This window comes from Hydra viridissima, unplaced genomic scaffold (genome assembly GCF_058129835.1).
Source record: "Hydra viridissima isolate aposymbiotic clone 2 unplaced genomic scaffold, HvirCarnegie_v1 scaffold_1, whole genome shotgun sequence".
Classification (NCBI taxonomy): domain Eukaryota; kingdom Metazoa; phylum Cnidaria; class Hydrozoa; order Anthoathecata; family Hydridae; genus Hydra; species Hydra viridissima.
This window is the reverse complement of record NW_028324300.1, coordinates 30803492-30823728: the sequence shown is the minus strand read 5'-3', so window position 1 is coordinate 30823728 and position 20237 is coordinate 30803492. Positions and strand designations below refer to the sequence as shown.

The window sequence follows — 20237 nt, the reverse complement described above, 5'->3', positions numbered from 1 at the left end:
TTTCCATCGATATTATGACTATTTTGTTCGGTGCACTGGATGTTACATCGAGGAGAGATCGTATTGATAGCATGTGAACCAAACTCCAGGCACCAACGGATACACTCGTTATTATTGTTTTTAAACCTGCGACCAATTTCCGGTAAATTAAGACTATCAAACTCAATAATAGTCGGTCGTCTAGCATTCGCCATTTTAATTTTAAAAAAGAAATAAAGAAACATTTCTTATAGAGAGAGTCTTTTATAATTACATTTTGTTTTTTGCAAATTTTTTGCATCGGAATCTTCATGAATACTTTCTGAATTTTCATGAAAATTTTAATTACTTTCAAACTACAGAAACCAGGCGGCGTAATTAAATAATGAAATTTTGAAGTGTTATAAAAAAAGATGGCGAATATTAGCGTTTTTGGTATATTTTTTTGACACTTCAACATCAAATTAGAGAACTTTCCTTTGGTTTTCAGGTCTATGTTTTTATACGATTATTAATCAGGATAAAATTCTCTACCATAATCAAAAATAAAAAGAGGTGGTAGAGAAGTAAATTAGCGCCAATGAAACTGCTAAAAGAAAAACTTAAACAAACAGAATATAAACGGTTTAACCCTTTAGCGCCCACCAGGGCTTAAAATTTTCAAAAAATTCCAAAAACTTCAAAAAGCAATAGTTTTAGGGCCTAGATTATGAATTAAAAAATAAAATTTTAAAATTTCACTAGCAAACCCAATTTCGTCATTGTAGCATATCTGCTACAATGGGAGTTTGAGGAAAAAAATTACAAAAGTTTTCTTAAAGAAAAAGATTTTGTATTTAAATATATAAAGAAACATTAAAGAAATTTGAAAATTGATTTCAATTTACGAAGTCTCTTCTTGTTAAATAAAAAACATGTAAAGCAATACATCTTATAAGACAGTTTACAACCATTTGTACTATAAATATAAACAAATTTTAAATGCCATTAATGGTAGTCATGATAACAATTTCTGACTTAATTTAAGCATAACCAAACATTGCACTTTTTGCATTTCTTACACCGCTGCCGTTTGTCACTATGAGTTGGTAAGTGGTCAAATCCATCTAGACGGATATCTTATGTAGGATTACTCTGAACAGCAGCAGCTCTTTTAGTTGGTATAGGTATTGCATCAGGAGATGCTCTTCCAGCTTTTCTTTTTACAACAGTTACCAAGCTAGAAGCTACTGCAGCATGAAAATTTTTAGAGGCATGAACCGGAGCAAATTAGTTTTTAAGTCCCGACGATACAAAAACCAGGCATTTGATAACGCAATAAGAAGGGTATGAGCCCATATATATATATACCATCTATGGCATTTTAAATTTGGTTTGTAGAATGAGCACATCATATCCAGTTTGTCAACTCCACCCATATTTTTATTATAAAACTGGACAATATATGGTTATTTTACCATAATATTTCCGGGTTTTTCTATCATAACGCACAGTGTTATAAAATGGGTTCTAACCTTGACTTTCTGACCCGAGAAAACCCTTTTGTGGAATGATAGCCCACACTATGGGGATCACTTGGATATAAGTATTAAAATCAGATTACAACGTCCTGGCAAGTTATTGATGTTTAAATTTTCTGAATTTATTGATTACACACACATTCGAAATGACAGCTTATTTTGCATTTTTACAGTAAGATATAATTTTAAATTCAAGTAAACAAACATACTGTAGCATAAAGAGCATTATGTTTTATGAAAACATAAAAAAAAGTTGAAAAATTAAAAGATATCAAGAAGATAAGCTTCCTTTATTACCAAACAAATATAATATTTTTTTTATTCTTCTGTTTTTCTGTTTAACTTTTCATAAAAATTATTTTTAACTGTGAAAATAAGACAGTTTTTGAATTTCGGGAAAATTTCGGGAAAATAAAAATTTCGGGAAAAGGCATGATTTATTTACTTTATTCACGAGAGCAAAACTGCGCACATCTAATTTTACAAAGAAATGCCGAATACAGCAAAAAACCACCAAGACTGCAGGAAAACTGTCTGTTTTCTTTGCTTCAGTAAATGTCAGAGGGAACTGACACCTTTCCTAAAAGAAAAATGCCAAACAATACTCAATGAGAGGATCGATTTTAGTAATGACAAAGTTCCACTTGGAATTTGTGAAAAGTGTCGTTCTTGTTTAAGAAGAAAGGATTCTGGAGAACACATCCATCTCCCATCACTTTACAATTTTGAGACTATAAAAATTCGACCTCAAACTAGAGACACACAATGTGACTGTTTGATTTGTTCTGTTGGAAAACTGAGAAATAATGGTCAACAGAAAACTCAGCTTTTGCAGAACTCAGCACAAAATACTCCATCTTCAACTGTCCAAAAACGATGCTCTGACTGTTTTTCAATTATTGGAAGAGGATTACCTCATCATTGCACAAAGGGCACTTTGCGAAATAACCTTGTTGCTGTTGCAACCAAGGATCCTGTTGCATCTGAACGAGTTGCTGCTCTTGTTGTTTCAAGTAAGGATTCTTCTCCACATGGCACTGTTTGATTGAGTCAACCACAAGGTGGAAGAATGCTTCCAATAATGCCAGGTAAAAGTTTAACTTTCATGAAAAGATATTTTAGAAATTTCGAAATTAAACAATATCTGCATTTATTTTAGGTTCCTCATCAGCTAGAAAACTATTTCCTCCAAACCCATCAATTAGTATAAGAGAACTTGTTCAAGTTCAGGCAAACACAGGGCTTTCAAACAATGGCATCAAGAGACTAGCTGTTACAATTGATCAGTCAACTTCACAACATATTGTTGAGAAAAACTATGCTGTAAAATTTGATGCAGTTAGTAAGCAGCTTTCTCACCATTTCACGAGTTCATTGATTAAAGATCATGCTGGATGCGGAAGGACTGTCATTCATTGCAAGGACTTCAAAGAGCTTAAAAATGAACTCATCTCTATGAGAAGCACATCAAACAATCATATTGTGAAAGTTGGATATGACGGTGGGGGAGGATTCCTGAAAGTAAGCCTTGGAATTATTGAATTAAATCGTGAACCTAACACTCCCCCAGCAAAACTCAATTGCACAAACAAGTTTTTCAAGGACACGGGAGTTAAGCGGCAACTTATTATTGCTGTCTCTGAGGACCTGCAAGAAAACTACTCAAATGTGTCTCAAATTTTCGAATTGATCAATATGAGAGACCAAGATTTTGTGTTGTCCTGTGACCTAAAACTGGCAAATATAATTTGTGGTCTCCAAGCACACTCAAGTGCACACCCCTGCACCTGGTGTGAGTCAAGTGTAACGGACCTTTTAAATCAAGGAATATTAAGAACTTTCCAATCTCTTGATCAGAATGTCTCACTTTTCAATGCAGCAGATTCAAACATCAAAAGAGCTCGTGATTACATGAATGTTGTTCATTCTCCTGTATTTGATCTTGCTGGTGGCACATTAGTTTTGGACTTCATACCGCCAATGGAGTTGCATCTCCTTATTGGTGTTTTCAATCATCTCTTTGCTGCCCTACTAAAAGTTTTCCCTCAAGGAACTCTTTGGACTGATTCACTGCACATTAAACAACAGCCTTATCATGGAGGGCATTTTGCAGGAAATGAGTGCAGGAAGCTGCTAAAAAATATTGATCTTCTTCAATCTATTGTCGAGAAACACTCATGCTATGCTGCAATACCATTAGTTGATGTATTTCGAAAATTCAATGCAGTAGTGTCTGCCTGTTTTGGATGCGTTCTTGATCCAAGTTATGTACAAAAAATTGAAGCTTTCAGAGTGGCTTATGTGGCACTGCAAAATGTTTCTGTGACACCCAAGGTTCATGCTGTATTTTTTCATGTTAAAGATTTCATTGACAAACACGGCCAAGCTCTCGGACTTTACTCAGAACAAGCAACAGAGGCAATGCATCACAACTTTCAAGTGCATTGGCAAAGGTACAAACAACCTAACCATCATCCTGAATACAGTAAAAAGTTGCAATGCTGCCTTGTGGACTTTAATAGTAAACATTGCTTGTGAAAAGAGCCATTTTAGAATGATTTTTTCTTGTATTAGAATATTTATTTTAAAGCATAATTTTCATTTTAGATACACATTTCATTTTAGATAATTCTTTTTGTTTCCCTAGTTCATATTTATTGGAATAACCTATATTTTGTACTATATTCTGTCGGTTTTTGACGGAAAACTCGAAAATTATGGTTTATGTCGGTTAAAACTGAAATTTGGCTTCTAAAAAAAAAAAAAAAAAAAAAAAAAAAATCTTGTCGGTAAAATTTGTTTTTTTCATTTTCACACACACCCCCCCCCCCCACGTCTTTGTCGTTCGGTACGGCCCTGTCAATAACTTGCCAGGACGTTGTAATCTGATTTTAATACTTATATCCAAGTGATCCCCATAGTGTGGGCTATCATTCCACAAAAGGGTTTTCTCGGGTCAGAAAGTCAAGGTTAGAACCCATTTTATAACACTGTGAACGCCTTACTGAGTTGATTGGTTCAATACTAGCAAAAGATGAGATTAAAGTAACTGCCTTGTTATCTATCCAAGAAACAGCTATGTTATTAGATTTAATACCAGTACAATAGTCAAACGATCCACGACCTTGATTTTTCAATTCTTTTTCAGAAGTGAATGGGCATTTGTTAAGGCTCTTAAGGCAAGCTGTTCCAACATACCATATTCTACGGTTTTTTAGCTCACCTAGCAAAGGCATTTATGATTTTAGCAATTATGATTTTCTGGCCAAGTTGAGGTCATTCTAATTAAAACAGATGCCCCGACACCATGAGGAGAAACTTCATTTTTCTTTTTTATTTCTTTTTCTTGATATAAATCAAAGTCATACAAATACTTGCTGACACCACATCTACCCCAAAGTTTGAACCCCCATTTATTGGGGTTTTTTGGAAGGTATTACTTCAAAAATGACCTTCCTTTGATGGCAACCATTCTCTCATCAACTGATTGATTTTCCTCAGGAGAAACTTTTAAGAAATTTTCTCGCAGTTTTTCCAACCAAGGTCTTAATTTCCAAGCCCGATCATTTTTCTTTACTTCATCTGTCACGCTTGAATTGTCAGCAAAGTGTAGATAGCGGAGCATAGAAAGAAATCTATTCCTTGATAATATTGAACTTACTCCATCATAATTCATAAATGTTTCCCAATAAGATCTCACAGATGGTAGTTTTACAAGACCAATACGAAAAAAAACACAAATAAAAGACTCTAATACATTCGATGTGACAGAAATGTTTGTACCTGATGACGGGCAACTATATAAACTAGAACTAGATTGTTCAGTAATAATGTCTATAAGATTGTCATCAACAAACATTTAAAAATATTCGTATGGAGTGGTAGTTTCATCCGGAATAGGTTCAATAGGTACCTCTCGAAAAGTAATATCACCAATCAAATCATTATCTAGTGAAACCTTTTTCCAAAGTAGTAAACTTGCTTTTTTTTGTTTTTGGTTGTTGATTATTTTGGATTTTTTTGGGAGTGGGACTGAAGAGTTGGAATGGAGCATATCATCACCTGTACTACTTTCCTAGGTAAGAGACTCCGATATTGGAAAAATAATGTTGTCATTGTTGTCATCATGCGCAACCTTGGTATTGCTTACAACTTTAGTTGAGACATCAGGTTCAAGTTCAGAGTCTGACTCACTAAGATTCTCAAAATCACTTTCACCATCAAGAATAAATGCTAGAGCATCTTATATATATAATATATATATATATATATATATATATATATATATATATATATATATATATATATATATATATATATGTATGTATATATATGTATATATTGGTAACAATGTATACTTAAAAAGCCCATTGTAGCATATATGATACATATAAATTCAGATAGCATTTTGTGATAGTTTCACAAAGAGAAAACTCTCTTAAATACTTCTAAAACTTATATGTATTATTAATTTACAATAAAATTAACAAATAAGCTTTAATATTCATAAAAAACCAGGAAAAAACTTTCTTTGAAAATACCTTGTCTGACAACAATCATCCAATTTTTAAAAAGATGATTTTGATGTGTTTTTTAAGTCTTGATTATCCAATTATATTAACCTAGCTAAATCGGATAAACAAAAATATGTTGTAAATATGCTACAAAAGGTGTTTTTTAGATCACTGTGTTGACAGGATGGCCATAAAAGGCTTCTGAAGTTATGTAGCAGATCTGCTACACGGGGCGCTAAAGGGTTAAAAAAATAAAATCCTTTCCACTTTAAATCCTTTCTACTTTTTCTAATAAAAATTTAAATCTTTCTACTCTATCTAACAAAAATGTATATATAACTATTTTATACACTTACTTCAATTATAATATGATCTTATCGATTATTATTTATCTTAATATGATTCTTTATGTAATATATCTAAATTAATAATTAAATACCAAAAGGAAAAATTTTTAACTCGTCTAAGGGATTTTTCTCTTAGGGCTGGCGATAGGGGGGGTGCATGGGGGTGTGACAACCCCCCAAACACTGAATCTTAGTCGGCACAAAACGGATTCAATGACCTTAGTCGGCAATGCAGACTGATTTAATTTTTGCGATTACATTTTAAAATATTTACTTTCAATTTTTTACAGCATTTTAAGTTTTTTAAAACTATTACGATTAACTTTTAAGATTTACAACTTTAAGTTTTAAAAGTTAATCGTATAATAAGTTAATCCTACTTTTAAAAGTCTTAAGAGTTAATCATGATCCCGTTTCGATTGTAGGAGAAAGGTCAACTATATATGGTTTATTGTCGGTTACCGGTTTTTAAAATATGTTTATGATCGTTTTTCTTTTTTATAAAGTGTATTTTTATTTTGTTGCAAGTTACAATGAATGTAAATAAAAACAAAAAAAGAAAGAGAAAAAAATTAGTGTGTCTTAAGTGCGATAGCGTATTTGACGATGATTATAAAAGAAAACACGAATTGAAACGACATGGCGATGAAAAAGTGAAAACTAAACACTTTGGTGTCCCAGATAATCCTTTTGTTGCTGCTTCAAATAAGAATCTTATCACAGAAAAAACCATACTAGATATGTAGATATGTCAACTGATCTAAATTTAGATAAAAGTACTAGAACTCAACCTTTAGGATTATCTAAAAAAGTCCTATCATTTGACTTCATAGTGTCCTTGTATTTTATGAAAAATATCATGTACAAAACGAAAATTCTAACTGAAAGTTTTGAAGCTAAAGATCTCAACATAGTCGATGCTCTTATGTTGCTAAACAGTTCAACTGAGATTTTCAACAGTATTAATAATGACAAACTGGCTATGGATAATTTAGTTGAAAGTTCAATAAGTTATGCACTTCAATTAGGTATTAATCCTGAATCTGATTTTAAACGAGTTCATAGAAGAAGGATATTGCCAAAAAGCATAGATATTAATCCGAATTCTCAGACAAAATTTGATTTTCATACATTTTATAGATCAGAGTTCAAAAAAGTTTTAGATTCTCTAGTTTGTTTGTCTTCTGAGCATTTAAAAAAATGTATTTCAGCCATTGAACCGTTATTTAATTTATTAAAAGCACCATTATGTGCCAAATACTTAGTAGACAACTTTAAAAAAGTTATAGAATTATTTCCTCCAGGTTGTGTTGCAGCTAAGATAACTGATTATGAAGGAATTTATTCTGAATTTTTAGTGTTGGTTCATCATTGTAAAGATATTTCAAATTTATCAGATATTTTTAATGTATCAGAAATGCACAAGAAAATTTTGCCAACTATAAATAAAATATTAAGATTAATGTTAACAGCACCTATAAGTACATCATCAAATGAACGAACATTTAGCAAACTAAAATTGATAAAAAACTATTTAAGATCCTCAATGCACGCTGATCGACTTCAAAATGTGATGCTTCTTAATACTAATAAAGATATGTTGGACAAAATTGATTTAAAAAGGATTGTTGAAAGGTGGGCGTCAGTAAAACAACGGAGAATAAAAGTTTACTAGGAAATTTCTAAACCCGTTGAAAAAAAAGTCTTCAAAATATGTCATTTTTTTTTAAATACGAATTTTTTATATCGTTAAAATAATGCTTTTTTTTTGGTTACTTTAGTAATCAACTATACAATACTAAAATAATAAAATGATGAAGAAAAATTACTTGGCAATTTTTTTGACTCACACCCACCCCCCCAAAAAAAAAAAAAATTACGTGTTTGCGCCGGCCCTGCTTTCTCCTATAGCCGCGTGCATTTAGAGAACGCGCTTTTTCAAAGCCTAGTAACTAATGACGAAACGACGTTAAACTGAACTCATATAAAGTAACGTTCTCTTTAGTCACATAGAAAATATTATACTGACATTAAAAATACCTAAAAACACATAAAATGGTAGCGCGTTCCTATGGTAACCAAAAAAATAGCTGAAAATACCACAAAAACTGTGTTTACGCCGTAAAAAAATAAAGACTTGTAAGTAAAGGAGTGTCATTGAAGTTTTGCAGAACTGTTCTAAATATCTGAATTTGAACGAATGATATGAACGAAGCAGATTTTTGAATAAATTTTTTTTTCTCCATATATTGGCAAAATGAACAATCCCTGAAAAATTCATCATGATAGCATGTATACTTTTCAAGATTTTTTTACCAGCGTGTTAAAAAAGCAAATTCTCAGAAAACGCAAAACAATAAATAAAATCATAAATTATTGTTCATTTCATAAATAAATTTTTAAAAAAATTACTTTTTAAAAGAATATTTTAAAAACTACCAGATTCATAACATTCCTTGGACTTTTCTATTGACTTTTGGTGATCATTCTTTGACAATCGTTGACGTCGTAACAACTTTCGTTTAATCTTAAAACTTTCACTCGATTTAAATGATGATAGATTAATTCGTTTTTTGTTTATGAGTCTGCAACCAGCTAAAGTAAAATGTCCTGGTTTCATATTTAGTTTTTCATAAATTAAAATAACAGACTTCATACCAATGTTAAAATTTGCAACAGCATCATACACTCCGAACTTTAAACTGGCTAAACCAACATAATTACTTTTTGGTAATCTTTTCCATATTAAATTGTTAAAACTCTCATTGCAATTCTGGGTTTTGCCATGCAGACACTACTAATTCAAAATTTTTACTTAAATCAGCATATATTGGCTTGATTTTGTGAATAATATCAACAGGAATTCCTGGTCCAGGTTTGTATACGGAAGAAGACTTAGCTTTATCATTGTTGAATTTGCACCAACTATCGCCTCCAGTAGGGCAGTAAATGTGATAGCTATTTTCCTTAGAAGAAGCTATATGGAAAAGGCTAGTTAATACTGCTTTTTTCATTTTAATCAAATCATTTGTATTGCTCCGGATAGCTACACCAAAAAAATTTTGCAAGCGATCAATAACTGAATTGGTTAGTCGACCACGACCACCTAGACTCTTAAGACTTTTTTTTCACTTGCGTAAGCGAGTACCAACTCGTTTTTGGTAATGTCCAACACACTCCAACTTTTTTACCTTCATGTTTGGGTATACATCTTTGATAGAAAGATGCGATTTACTATCCCCAACACCAAGAAATTCAGTATATCTTAACTAGTAGGTTTCAATGGAACGTTTAAAAACTCTCACTGCACCAACAGGTTCCATACCACCAGCTGTACCTTGATAATTGTACAAGCAAATATGTTTGTTTTTCCAATCAGCATATGCATCAGGATTTGATTTTCTTAATTTTTCTTTCATACAGCATGCTTTACATGACTTATTCATAGGTTCAACATCAACTATTTTTCCACCATCTATTAAAATTGCGGTAAAAACAGCATTCATCAGAGGATCCAAAGTCTAGAAAAAACGGAGTCGAGAAAAATCGAGAAAAAACTCCGTCGGAGTCGAGAAAAAACCGGAACTTTGATAAAACTTTGTTTTAAATTAAAAAACTAAACTATCTAGTTGATAATTAAACATTGTTCTTATATTTAAATTTTTTTATTTTTATATATTTCGATTTATAATTTATAATAAATTTTTAAAAAAATTATATTTTATATTCCTTCGTACTTAAATATTTTTCTTATCGCAATCTTTTAACGAATAAGTTTTATCTAATAAATGGCTTTCTAACCGGCATCGGTTAGAAAGAAGGCGTGAACTTTCAGTTAAATGCCCTTCCACGGTGCTCTGTAATTAAGACTTCTTGGGATACCTATAGTAAAAACTAAAAAAAGAATATTAAAAAAGTATTTATTCTGAAGATCTTTTAAAATAATATTTTAAAAATATGAAAACATTTATCATTTCATCAGAAAGCGAACTACGAAACTTTGTGACAAATCTGGAAGACGAGGAGAAAACTCTTTCTGCTTCCGAGGAAATGCTTGAATTCTGTGGATGGCTAGTTCAAATTTCAAAACTGCTTCTGATTTCACACCAGTTACTTCGTATTCTTTTAACTGATCGGTGAAGGTCTTGACTTTTTTTGGCTTTTTAACTGTTGACTGATTTTGATATAAATCTTTTGAATTTCGACAAACAAAGATGTCGATTGTGATGGTTCGTCTTGTTTGCTTTTAGCGCGATCATCTGATTTTGTTTGGAGACTATTTTCTTTTGTTGCAAATAGTTGATCAATTAATTTTGCAGCATAAACTTGAATATCTTTTTTGGAAGCGTAAAAAAATGTGTGGTTTTTATTTTAAAAAAATCGGGATTGTGCAAATAACGATTTAATGATACCAACATAATGTTTTTACAATTTTTGTATCTGGAGATAAACGCCTCTGCAAAATTAGAACTGATGTCAGTTTCTACAACCTTCAAATTCCTTACTAACTTTTCCATAATGATGTCACACTCCAAAATTGTTGTATTCGGTTTTTCCAATCGAACTGCAGCGTCAGCAACGACTTCCAATAAGTCAGACAGCGATTTTAAGAAATCCAAGTCAATATCATCTAACATGTTTAAGCAGTTTAGTTCTTCGAGTGTTTTTTTTTACTGCTTCTAAGCAGTCCAAAAGTCTTTTGATCATCTGAAAGACACTGTTCCATTTAGTGCGGTTGTCGAGCAATAGTCCTTTGTCATGCGAAGATCCGTAAACTTTGTGTATTATTCTTTTAAGAACTTCATATCGAAACGATGAGTATTTTAAAAACTTAATTAGTATTCGAAGTTTCTGTAGACTTTTTTCGATATTTTCTTCATATTCAATCTCATTCTCCGAATAGTCAATAAGAAACTCTCCTTCAGTCTCTCCATCAGTTTCTGTTTCTATTTCAACATCCGAATCAGTTTCTTTGTTCACAATTTCGCGACAACCTTTTTTAGCGTATAGCAAATCACAAACACTCAAATGAATTGAATGATTCTGGCAGATTTGATGTGGTAACTTAAACATGGTACCCAATTTCACCATCCAGCTACAGCCATCCGTAGTTTTACCTGCAACATCTTCATCATCTATACCGAATTCTTCTAATTTTTGCATTCTAAAAATGTTTAATGTTTCGGCAGAACTAGGAGACGGCAATTTCACCATTCCTAAACAATATGTTCGGTCGTGATAAACATTTAAATTGTAGTATCTTCTACCTCAATTGCTACACCATTCGTCACCTGTTAGTCCAAATTTTTCTACTTTTGCTTTCAATGCAGCCAATTCAGCGATCATTAAACATTTGGCTTCAGCATGAAACATCTTAATTTTTTCTGAAATTGAGGACGCTTCTTTCGGCAAACTATGCACATAATTTTCAAAAAGCATTCTTAGTGTTTCAGATTGAGTTATGGACCTAATCGAGTATCCATCAAGAGCTGTGAACTTGGCTAGAAGATAGTTTAACGATATCTTAGTCAAAACTGGTCTGGAGCTGGATGGTTTTAAATCTATTTTCTCGCAACATTTGATGTGACTAATTAGGCCGTTTGTGCTGCTTCATGGAAAAGCGATTCTTTTATGGCATTTTTTGCAACCTCCGTATTTCTTATCATTTACTACCACTTTATCAAAGTATTTCAACGCTTCCGAAACCATTTTTCTCTATAAAAGAATAATAGACTTAAGGTGGAGAAAATTATTTTGATCATGCGATATACGACATTATTGTAAAAAAAAAGTATTATATGTTTAAAACTTACCTCGTTATTTTAAGAAAAGTTTGTGTATATATTATAAATAATGATATTGACTTTTTTTTGTAAAGGTAAACTACTAATTAGTTAAAATACATAAACTAATATCACACACGCATAATATTTTAAAAGTTACTGTTTACAATATCTTTGCTTGAAACTTAAAAAGTTCTTGCTTTTTGACATAAAAAGATACTTTATTATGTATTACATTTTATTATACCGCAACTGAATTTTGTGGATTTTAAAAACTTCTGTGGGGAATTATTTATACTTTCCCTGAGACACTAAAGAGTCACTTTTTGAACTTGATAATATATTTTACATCTGACTGCGAATCTATTATTTTACAAAATACACACTCTTTTTATACACTTTTACAATCGCGTCATTTTCACACATTTAATCCATTAACAATTAAATACTTTAACACCTAAAAATATTAACACCTTCAAACACGCCTTCACACAAACACACCTTCAAACACGCCTTCACACAAACACACCTTCAAACACGCCTTCACACAAACACACCTTCAAACACGCCTTCACACACCTTCAATTACGTCTTGAAGACTTTATTCACGACACCCTCCCCCGATTAAAGCTGAGACTTCGGCTTTAATCAGCTATCTTCCATCTCGTCTTCCATGATGTAATTGATCTTTTGTCTTGCATCCAATTTCGCCAGTCTCGTTTCTCTTTTCAAGGTATCCTCTTCGGCTCTGGTTTCCAAATTCTCGTCCGATTCGATTTCGCTTTCTGCCCCACAACTCATTTCTAAGTCACACACCAACTGAATTGGTCGTTCAATTACATAACCATTTCCCAGTCGTATTTTAAAGCCACGAATAACTCCATCTTTCCCTTTAATGTTGTTTTCAATTCGACCGATGTTGAGAAGTGCCTTGTCCTTCACATCGTCTTTAATGAGAACCATGCTTCCGACACCTGGGAGTTTTGCATTACCTCTCTTTTCCTTTGCTTGTAGTCGTTCTTCCATTGCGTGCACGTACTCGTTCATCCATCTTTTCCTTAAGTGATTCTTACAATTTTTCACAAACTTGACTCTCCGGAGTGCACAATCGCCCCTTGTTATTAAATCTATATCTTCTTCAAGCAAGATTGCAGGTCTCCCCCTCATTAATATATTTGGCGTCAATACTTGATTATCGAATTGGTCACCTTGGTAACATAGTGGCCTATTGTTCATAGCGCATTCCACATCCAACAATACTTCTTCCAATTCAAAGAAGCTCAGGATGCCCTTACCGATTGTTTTTGACAAACTTTTCTTCATTATTCCAATTAATCTTTCAAACAAACCTCCCCACCACGGCGCTCTTGATAAATTGAACCTCCATTTTATGGCTGTAGTAGCAAGATAGTTTGCAAGATTTTCATCCTTCTTAAGTGTTAGTAACCACTTCCCTGTTGCCACAAATGTCCTTGCGTTATCACTAATCATCAATTGTGGTGGTCCTTTTCTCGCAACAAACTCCTTTAAAATTCTCTGAAATTCTCCTGCCGATAGATCATGACAAAGTCTAAGGTAGACAGCTCTTGTACATGCGCATGTAAAGAGTGCAACATAACATTTTTCGACCAACTTTTGTGGCGTTTTATATTTTAGCGGGCCAGCAAAATCAACACCTTTAACCGTAAACGGTTCGATATCTTCAGTTCTAAAGCGTGGCAACATTGCTCTCGTTGGCGGTAAAAGCGGCTTCACTCTATATCTCTTACATAGATTACATTCACGAATGACCTTTTTTACGGCAACTCTCAAATTCGGTATCCAAAATCTTTCTCTTATGCTACTCATTGTATCTCCTACTCCCCCGTGTAGCGTTTTGCGTGATGATGCTCAATAATTCTTAGAGTTAGTTGGAATCCTTTTGGTACAAATATCGGATTATACCCAGAGACTTTTCCGTGACATCTCCAAAGCTGTTTCTCATCCTGTCTAAGTTCCACGTCGGACTTTATTGCAACAGCTTCTTGTAGTAACTTAATGTTCATTAACTCCGCTTCCATCATCTCCTCAGCTTTTAGCGGTCCTGTTATTTTTACTTCATTTCGACAATTGTATATAAACCTTTTTATAAAGGATGATATTCTTATGATCTTCCAATACTTGTGTTTACTCAATATTTCTTTAAATATATTATGTCCCTTTATTTCTTCAGTTGCCATACCGACGTTCTCTTTCACACTAATGGTTTCACATGATGCATTCGGCGCTTCGATTATTTCTGGTTGGATTGGCCAATTTTCCTTGTGTTTCAACCATATAGGTCCATTTAGCCACAAGCTTGATAATTTATCAGGACTCACTCCTCTTGTTCCAAGATCACTTGGGTTTTCTTTTGTTGGGACATATAGCCATTTTACTTCTCCATTCAATAGTATCTGTTGAACTCGGTTCCTGACAAACTGTGACCAACTGCCCCTTTCCTTTAACCAGTAAAGTACCGCAGTACTGTCAACCCAATGATATACTTCAATGACATTATACTTGGTTAATGTCTTCCTAACATGATTCATTAACTTGCTCAAGGTGTGCGCTGCTACCAGCTCAAGTCTTGGAATACTAAGATCCCTCGGTGCAATCCGTGCTTTTGCTACAAGTAAGTTGCTTGTTTTTGAATATTGATGACTCACTGCAACGTAGACGCATGCACATACTGCTGATTTACTTGCGTCTGAAAATCCATGGAGCTCCATTTCAATGATTCTTCAAGACACGACACTCCGCGGAATTGAAATAGTTCTCTTTATGTTTATTGCCTTGATCCAGGTTTTCCATTCTTCTGAAAGTTCATTTGGAATTTGTTGATCCCAACCGAGTTTTAACAAGCATATTCGACTGTATAGTAATTTTCCAGTGATTAATACAGGTGCACTAAATCCCAATATGTCAAAGACACTGTTGAGAGCTGATAGCATTTTCCTTTTTGTTATTGCTCCTTTATTTCCGATAGTGATGCATGCAGTATAGTCAATCGATAGTTGATCCGATTCTTTGTTCCAAGGAATCCCAAGTATTTTTGTTGATTTAGCCTCAGCGTCGCTTTCCAGATTGCTGACGTTGCTATGCCATTTGTGCAGCTGGAACCCAGCTTCCATTAAGATTTGCGTTGATTCATTTTTAAACCTGATAAGTTCTTCTTCTGTTTCTCCACCTGCCTGTATATCATCGACATAAGTATCTTCTTCCAAAGCAAGCACCGTTTTTGGATAAATGTCCTTGTATTTTGATATATGCTTTTTAATCGTGGCGCCAAGAATGTAAGGACTTGAACTTGAACCAAAAATCACCCTTGTAAATCGTAACTCCGTTAATTCCATTTTCTTTAAGTCCTTATACCAAATTAAGCGTTGTGCGTCTCTATCCATTTCGTGTATTCTAATTTGTAGAAACGCCTTCTTCACGTCAGCTAACACGCAGAGTTTATTCATCCGATTTCGTATGAGTATGTCAAATATCAAAGGTTGCAGCGATGGTCCCACTTCTAGACAGTCATTTAATGAAGGTGATTGAGCGTCTTTCCTAGCTGAACAGTCATAAACTATTCTCATTTTCGTTGACTCAGCATTTTCTTTGATTACTGCTTGATGAGGAACGTAGTGAATAATTTCTCCCGTAGGTTTTTCTGGTGCCATTTCCAATATTCCCTCATTGATTTGTTCCATCATTATATGATTATACTGTTCTAGTTTTTTAAGTTTTTTCAATCGAGTTGTTACACTTCCCAATCTTTTAAGAGCCAGATTTCTGTTGTTTGGCAGTTGGATAATACCCTTTTTCCACGGCATTCTGGTTTCATAGTAACCTTCGTCGGTTTGATGCAGTTTTTCGCTGAAGTCTTGGTGGAACATTGACTCACTGTTTGTGTCTGATAATCCAAGTACTTCTAAACTACACATTTGCTCAAACTCATCACGACCAGTGTTCAATAAGAAACTTTTCTCAATACAAGAACTCAATTGTGTTCGTCTCCCAGAAAGAGTCCATCCCAACATAGTTAATTCTGCTCCTGGATCTTTATCCGGATTTTTTCAGAGAACTACCGGCTCCGTGGTTTTTATACGTTGATAATCAGCAGCACCGAGTATAATGTGAACAGGTTGAAGTTCGTCACTCCCTTCATCATCGCTAAATTTCAGTCTCCTTAGTCTTGCAAAATGCTTCTTAACATCCTTAATCATCGGATTGGGTAAAAAGGTGAGTGTTTCTTTTTCTGCGTTGGTGCATTCAACCTTAATTCGAAATTCCGGTATCGTTGTTGATTCTATCGTAACGTTATAGATTTCCACACGCTTGTCCACCGTTCCATAGAGCTGTTCAATACTTTTATATTCCTTTCGTGTAGGTTTCAGCTTTAGTTTCGTAATCAAGTTTGTACATATATAGGAACTTCCTGCACCCGTATCCAACATTATCCTTGCTTTTTCACCATTTACTTTTGCAATCACTGTCGGGTGAATAGTTGTACTTGCATTTAGCACCACTCCCATGGTTTCTTTTTTATTTTCCATTTTACCATCCATCGTTGCGTTCCCATCTTGACAAATGGACGTGTGATGTTTTTTGTTGCACTTTCTGCATCCTCTTGATTTACAATTTGCCGCCGAGTGTCCGTAACCAACGCAGTTGTAACATAATCTTTTGCTTGTTAAAATCTCCCTGCGTCTTGCAACAGTTAGCACTTTTGTACAATCCTCGCTTTTGTGATTTTGTAACCCACAGTAGATACATCCATGCTTACCACTAGTTGCCATGATTTCTTTGTCATAAAGACCGCCATTGTACTGTTTGAATGTAGTGCTTCGATGTTCATAGGACCTTGACTGCACGTTTGCGTTCTTTTTATCGCCCTTTGTTTGTTCGTCGCTTGGGTTAAAAGCTGAGTTCAACGGATTCCTTTCAATGTACTTTTGCAACTTTTCGACAAGTTGCTCCAGTCCCCATTCTTTCCATCCATCATCGTTTTGTGTGAGTATTTCACGAACTGGTCCAAGTTTATCCATCAATGAATACACGAATGATTGAGCCGTTTGTAGTTTCTGCATAGTTTTCAATGTTCGTACAGTTGTCGCGAGCTTGTTGTAAAAGTCGTGAACTTCTTTGATTTTGTGCGTGCTGTGTATAGCCGTCAATCCTTCCAAATCTTTAATCAATGCTTTGTGAACCCAAATATCTTTTCCGTAAGTTTCTTGTAGTATGCGTTTAGCTTCATCGTATCCCTCCAACGAATGTGGTAAACCAAGTATGTCCTCTCTGGGCTTTCCTTCGACGAGTTCCAGTAAGTAATTGAATTTGCTGATGTTTGATATGTTTGAGTTGTCGACTTCTACCGTGAATTGATTCCAAAATCGCAACCAGTCCTTATAATCGCCATTAAATTTTGTGATTATGTACTTTTGTAGCTTGACGGATTGTTGAGTAGTTTCGTTTTCGTTTCCAAGTGATTTACGCATTGTTTCTTTCATTTTTAGTTTCTTTAGATACCATTCTTCTTCGCTTTGAAGTTTTCTCAATGAGGCTTGTTCCGCTTCTTTTTGAATCGTTAACTGCTGTTCCATGATTTGTTTTTCATACTCGAATTTTCTGACGCATTCGTTTTTGTTTATCGAATCCAACTTGTCCACCATTTTGTTTTTGATTTCAATCACTGCTTCTACTTCCATTACTGGTTTCGAAAGCCATTCTTCTACCGAATCGATGTTTTCGCCGTCGTCGAGCATTTTTCTGGTCAGCTCATCCTTTGCCATTTCAAATCTTCCCAATAAATTTGTTATTTTGTCCAGCGCTAAGATTATGCTTGATTTGTCGCCATTAATCGTGTTGCGTTCTATGCCTTTAATGTTTATTCTTATCATGTTGATTTCTCTCTGGTAAATTTGCTCTTGGTCCATTCTTCGCTTACTCGTAGGTTTCGTTCGTCCTGGCAGTAGTCGCCACCAAATAGTGTGGGGAATTATTTATACTTTCCCTGAGACACTAAAGAGTCACTTTTTGAACTTGATAATATATTTTACATCTGACTGCGAATCTATTATTTTACAAAATACACACTCTTTTTATACACTTTTACAATCGCGTCATTTTCACACATTTTATCCATTAACAATTAAATACCTTAACACCTAAAAATATTAACACCTTCAAACACGCCTTCACACAAACACACCTTCAAACACGCCTTCACACAAACACACCTTCAAACACGCCTTCACACACCTTCAATTACGTCGTGAAGACTTTATTCACGACACTTCTATTATTAAAAAGATACTATTATATAAAAAAGAGTTACTGAAATAGTACAATGTAAAAGTACGAGTTTGTTCTATCCACCTATTTCTATTTACCAACCTCTCCGTTGATAGTCTTTGTCAACTTCATGCTCAGCCTGATAGGTTACAACAGAAAATGTCCAAAGGCTCCAAGAAAGCTGGGTGAAAGGCTCCAAATTGACGAAATAATCACAGAATTGACATTACAAGCAATTTCTAAGAATTTCTGTGCATTTGTCGCAAAATTCGGTACTTACCACTGAATTGGTTGAAGCCCTTAGACATTTTTTTGCTCAGCCTGACAGAATACAACAAAATATGGCCAAGGGATCCAAGAGGAGTCGGTGAATACCTCGATTTTGGCCACATTTGGCCCAAATTTCGACGTTTTGTATGGAAATTGAGCCAAAAACGGGAAATTGTCGTTAAATCCGGTACTTGCAAGCCTCTCTGTTGATTGTCTTTGTCATTTTCGTGCTCAGCCTGACAGAATACAACAAAATATGGCAAAGGGATCCAAGAGGAGTTGGTAAAAGCCTCGAATTTGGCCACGTTTGGCCCTAATTTCGACTTTTCGTATGGAAATTGAGCCAAAAACGGGGTTTTGTTGCCAAATCCGGTACTTACCAGCCTCTCTGTTGATTGTCTTTGTCATTTTCGTGCTCAGCCTGACAGAATACAACAAAATATGGCAAAGGGATCCAAGAGGAGTTGGTAAAAGCCTCGAATTTGGCCACGTTTGGCCCTAATTTCGACTTTTCGTATGGAAATTGAGCCAAAAACGGGGTTTTGTTGCCAAATCCGGTACTTACCAGCCTCTCTGTTGATTGTCTTTGTCATTTTCGTGCTCTGCCTGATAGGTTACAACAGAAAATGTTCAAAGGCTCCAAGAAATCTTCGTGAGAGGCTCCAATTTGACGAAATAATCACAGAATTGACATTACAAGCTAATTCTAAGCATTTCTGTGCATTTGTCGCAAAATTCGGTACTTGCCACTAAATTCGTTGATGCCCTTGGACAATTTTTTGCTCAGTCTGACAGAATACAACAAAATATGGCCAAGGAATCAAAGTGGAGTTGTTGAAATCCTCGATTTTGGCCACATTTGGCCCAAGTTTCGAAGTTTTGTATAGAAAATGAGCCAAAAACGGGGTTTTGTCGTTAAATCTGGTACTTGCAAGCCTCTCTGTTGATTGTCTATGTCATTTTCGTGCTCAACCTGACAGGATACAACAAAATAATGCCAATGGATCCAAGAGGAATAAGTGAAAGCCTCGAATTTGGCCACATTTGGCCCAAATTTCGACTTTTTGTATGGAAATTGAGCCAAAAACGGGGTTTTGTCGCCAAATCCGGTAATTACCAACCTTTCTGTTGATTGTCTTTGTCATTTTCGTGCTCAGCCTGATATGTTACAACAGAATATGTCCAAAGGCTCCAAGAAATCCCGGTGAAAGGCTCCAAATTGACGAAATAATCACAGAATTGACAATACAAGCAAATTCTAAGCATTTCTGTGCATTTGTCGCAAAATTCGGAACTTGCTTATCAATTGGTTGATGCCCTTGAGCATTATTTTGCTCAGCTTGACAGAATACAACAAAATACAGCCAAGGGATCCATGAGGAGTCGGTGAATACCTCGATTTTGGCCACATTTAGCCCAAATTTCGACGTTTTGTATGGAAATTGAGCCAAAAACGGGGTTTTGTCATTAAATCCGGTAATTGCAAGCCTCTCTGTTGATTGTCTTTGTGATTTTCGTGCT

The 20237-nt window shown here is 34.5% G+C and overlaps 7 protein-coding genes and 2 pseudogenes across 7 annotated transcripts; 3 read left to right on the top strand and 6 right to left on the bottom strand.

Annotated features, from left to right (window-relative positions):
- The first annotated feature begins 1989 nt into the window (after positions 1-1989).
- Positions 1990-2736, top strand: LOC149894471 (uncharacterized). Its single transcript, XM_090096947.1, has one exon. It carries the CDS (start codon positions 1990-1992, stop codon positions 2542-2544), a length of 555 nt encoding a protein of 184 aa, XP_089953073.1. The 3' UTR covers positions 2545-2736.
- LOC149894470 (uncharacterized) lies at positions 2554-4115 on the top strand. Its single transcript, XM_090096935.1, has 2 exons — positions 2554-2587; positions 2659-4115. The coding sequence occupies exons 1-2, from the start codon at positions 2569-2571 to the stop codon at positions 4035-4037; spliced, it is 1398 nt and encodes a 465-aa protein (XP_089953061.1). The 5' UTR covers positions 2554-2568; the 3' UTR covers positions 4038-4115.
- A 2993-nt stretch (positions 4116-7108) lies between these two features.
- LOC149894469 (52 kDa repressor of the inhibitor of the protein kinase-like) lies at positions 7109-8035 on the top strand. The gene has a single exon (XM_090078380.1). It carries the CDS (start codon positions 7109-7111, stop codon positions 8033-8035), a length of 927 nt encoding a protein of 308 aa, XP_089934506.1.
- A 753-nt stretch (positions 8036-8788) lies between these two features.
- Positions 8789-9866, bottom strand: LOC149894468 (uncharacterized; annotated as a pseudogene).
- A 553-nt stretch (positions 9867-10419) lies between these two features.
- On the bottom strand, positions 10420-12170 carry LOC149894467 (uncharacterized; annotated as a pseudogene).
- Positions 12171-12466: 296 nt separating this feature from the next.
- Positions 12467-18276, bottom strand: LOC149894463 (uncharacterized). The gene is made up of 3 exons (XM_090069207.1): positions 14957-18276; positions 12711-12837; positions 12467-12656 (listed from the first exon to the last, which is right to left on the bottom strand). The coding sequence occupies exon 1, from the start codon at positions 18086-18088 to the stop codon at positions 16229-16231; it is 1860 nt and encodes a 619-aa protein (XP_089925333.1). The 5' UTR covers positions 18089-18276; the 3' UTR covers positions 12467-12656; positions 12711-12837; positions 14957-16228.
- LOC149894466 (uncharacterized) lies at positions 12792-13991 on the bottom strand. Its single transcript, XM_090078357.1, has one exon. It carries the CDS (start codon positions 13989-13991, stop codon positions 12792-12794), a length of 1200 nt encoding a protein of 399 aa, XP_089934483.1.
- Positions 14000-14893, bottom strand: LOC149894465 (uncharacterized). The gene has a single exon (XM_090078349.1). The coding sequence runs from the start codon at positions 14891-14893 to the stop codon at positions 14000-14002; it is 894 nt and encodes a 297-aa protein (XP_089934475.1).
- Positions 14906-16192, bottom strand: LOC149894464 (uncharacterized). Its single transcript, XM_090078337.1, has one exon. The coding sequence runs from the start codon at positions 16190-16192 to the stop codon at positions 14906-14908; it is 1287 nt and encodes a 428-aa protein (XP_089934463.1).
- Positions 18277-20237: the final 1961 nt, after the last annotated feature.

Coding starts and splice junctions, on each gene's coding strand:
- LOC149894471 (XM_090096947.1), top strand. CDS start 1,990: ATGCCGAATACAGCAAAAAACCACCAAGACTGCAGGAAAACTGTCTGT.
- LOC149894469 (XM_090078380.1), top strand. CDS start 7,109: ATGTCAACTGATCTAAATTTAGATAAAAGTACTAGAACTCAACCTTTA.
- LOC149894466 (XM_090078357.1), bottom strand. CDS start 13,991: ATGAGTAGCATAAGAGAAAGATTTTGGATACCGAATTTGAGAGTTGCC.
- LOC149894465 (XM_090078349.1), bottom strand. CDS start 14,893: ATGGAGCTCCATGGATTTTCAGACGCAAGTAAATCAGCAGTATGTGCA.
- LOC149894464 (XM_090078337.1), bottom strand. CDS start 16,192: ATGTTGGGATGGACTCTTTCTGGGAGACGAACACAATTGAGTTCTTGT.
- LOC149894463 (XM_090069207.1), bottom strand. CDS start 18,088: ATGGACCAAGAGCAAATTTACCAGAGAGAAATCAACATGATAAGAATA.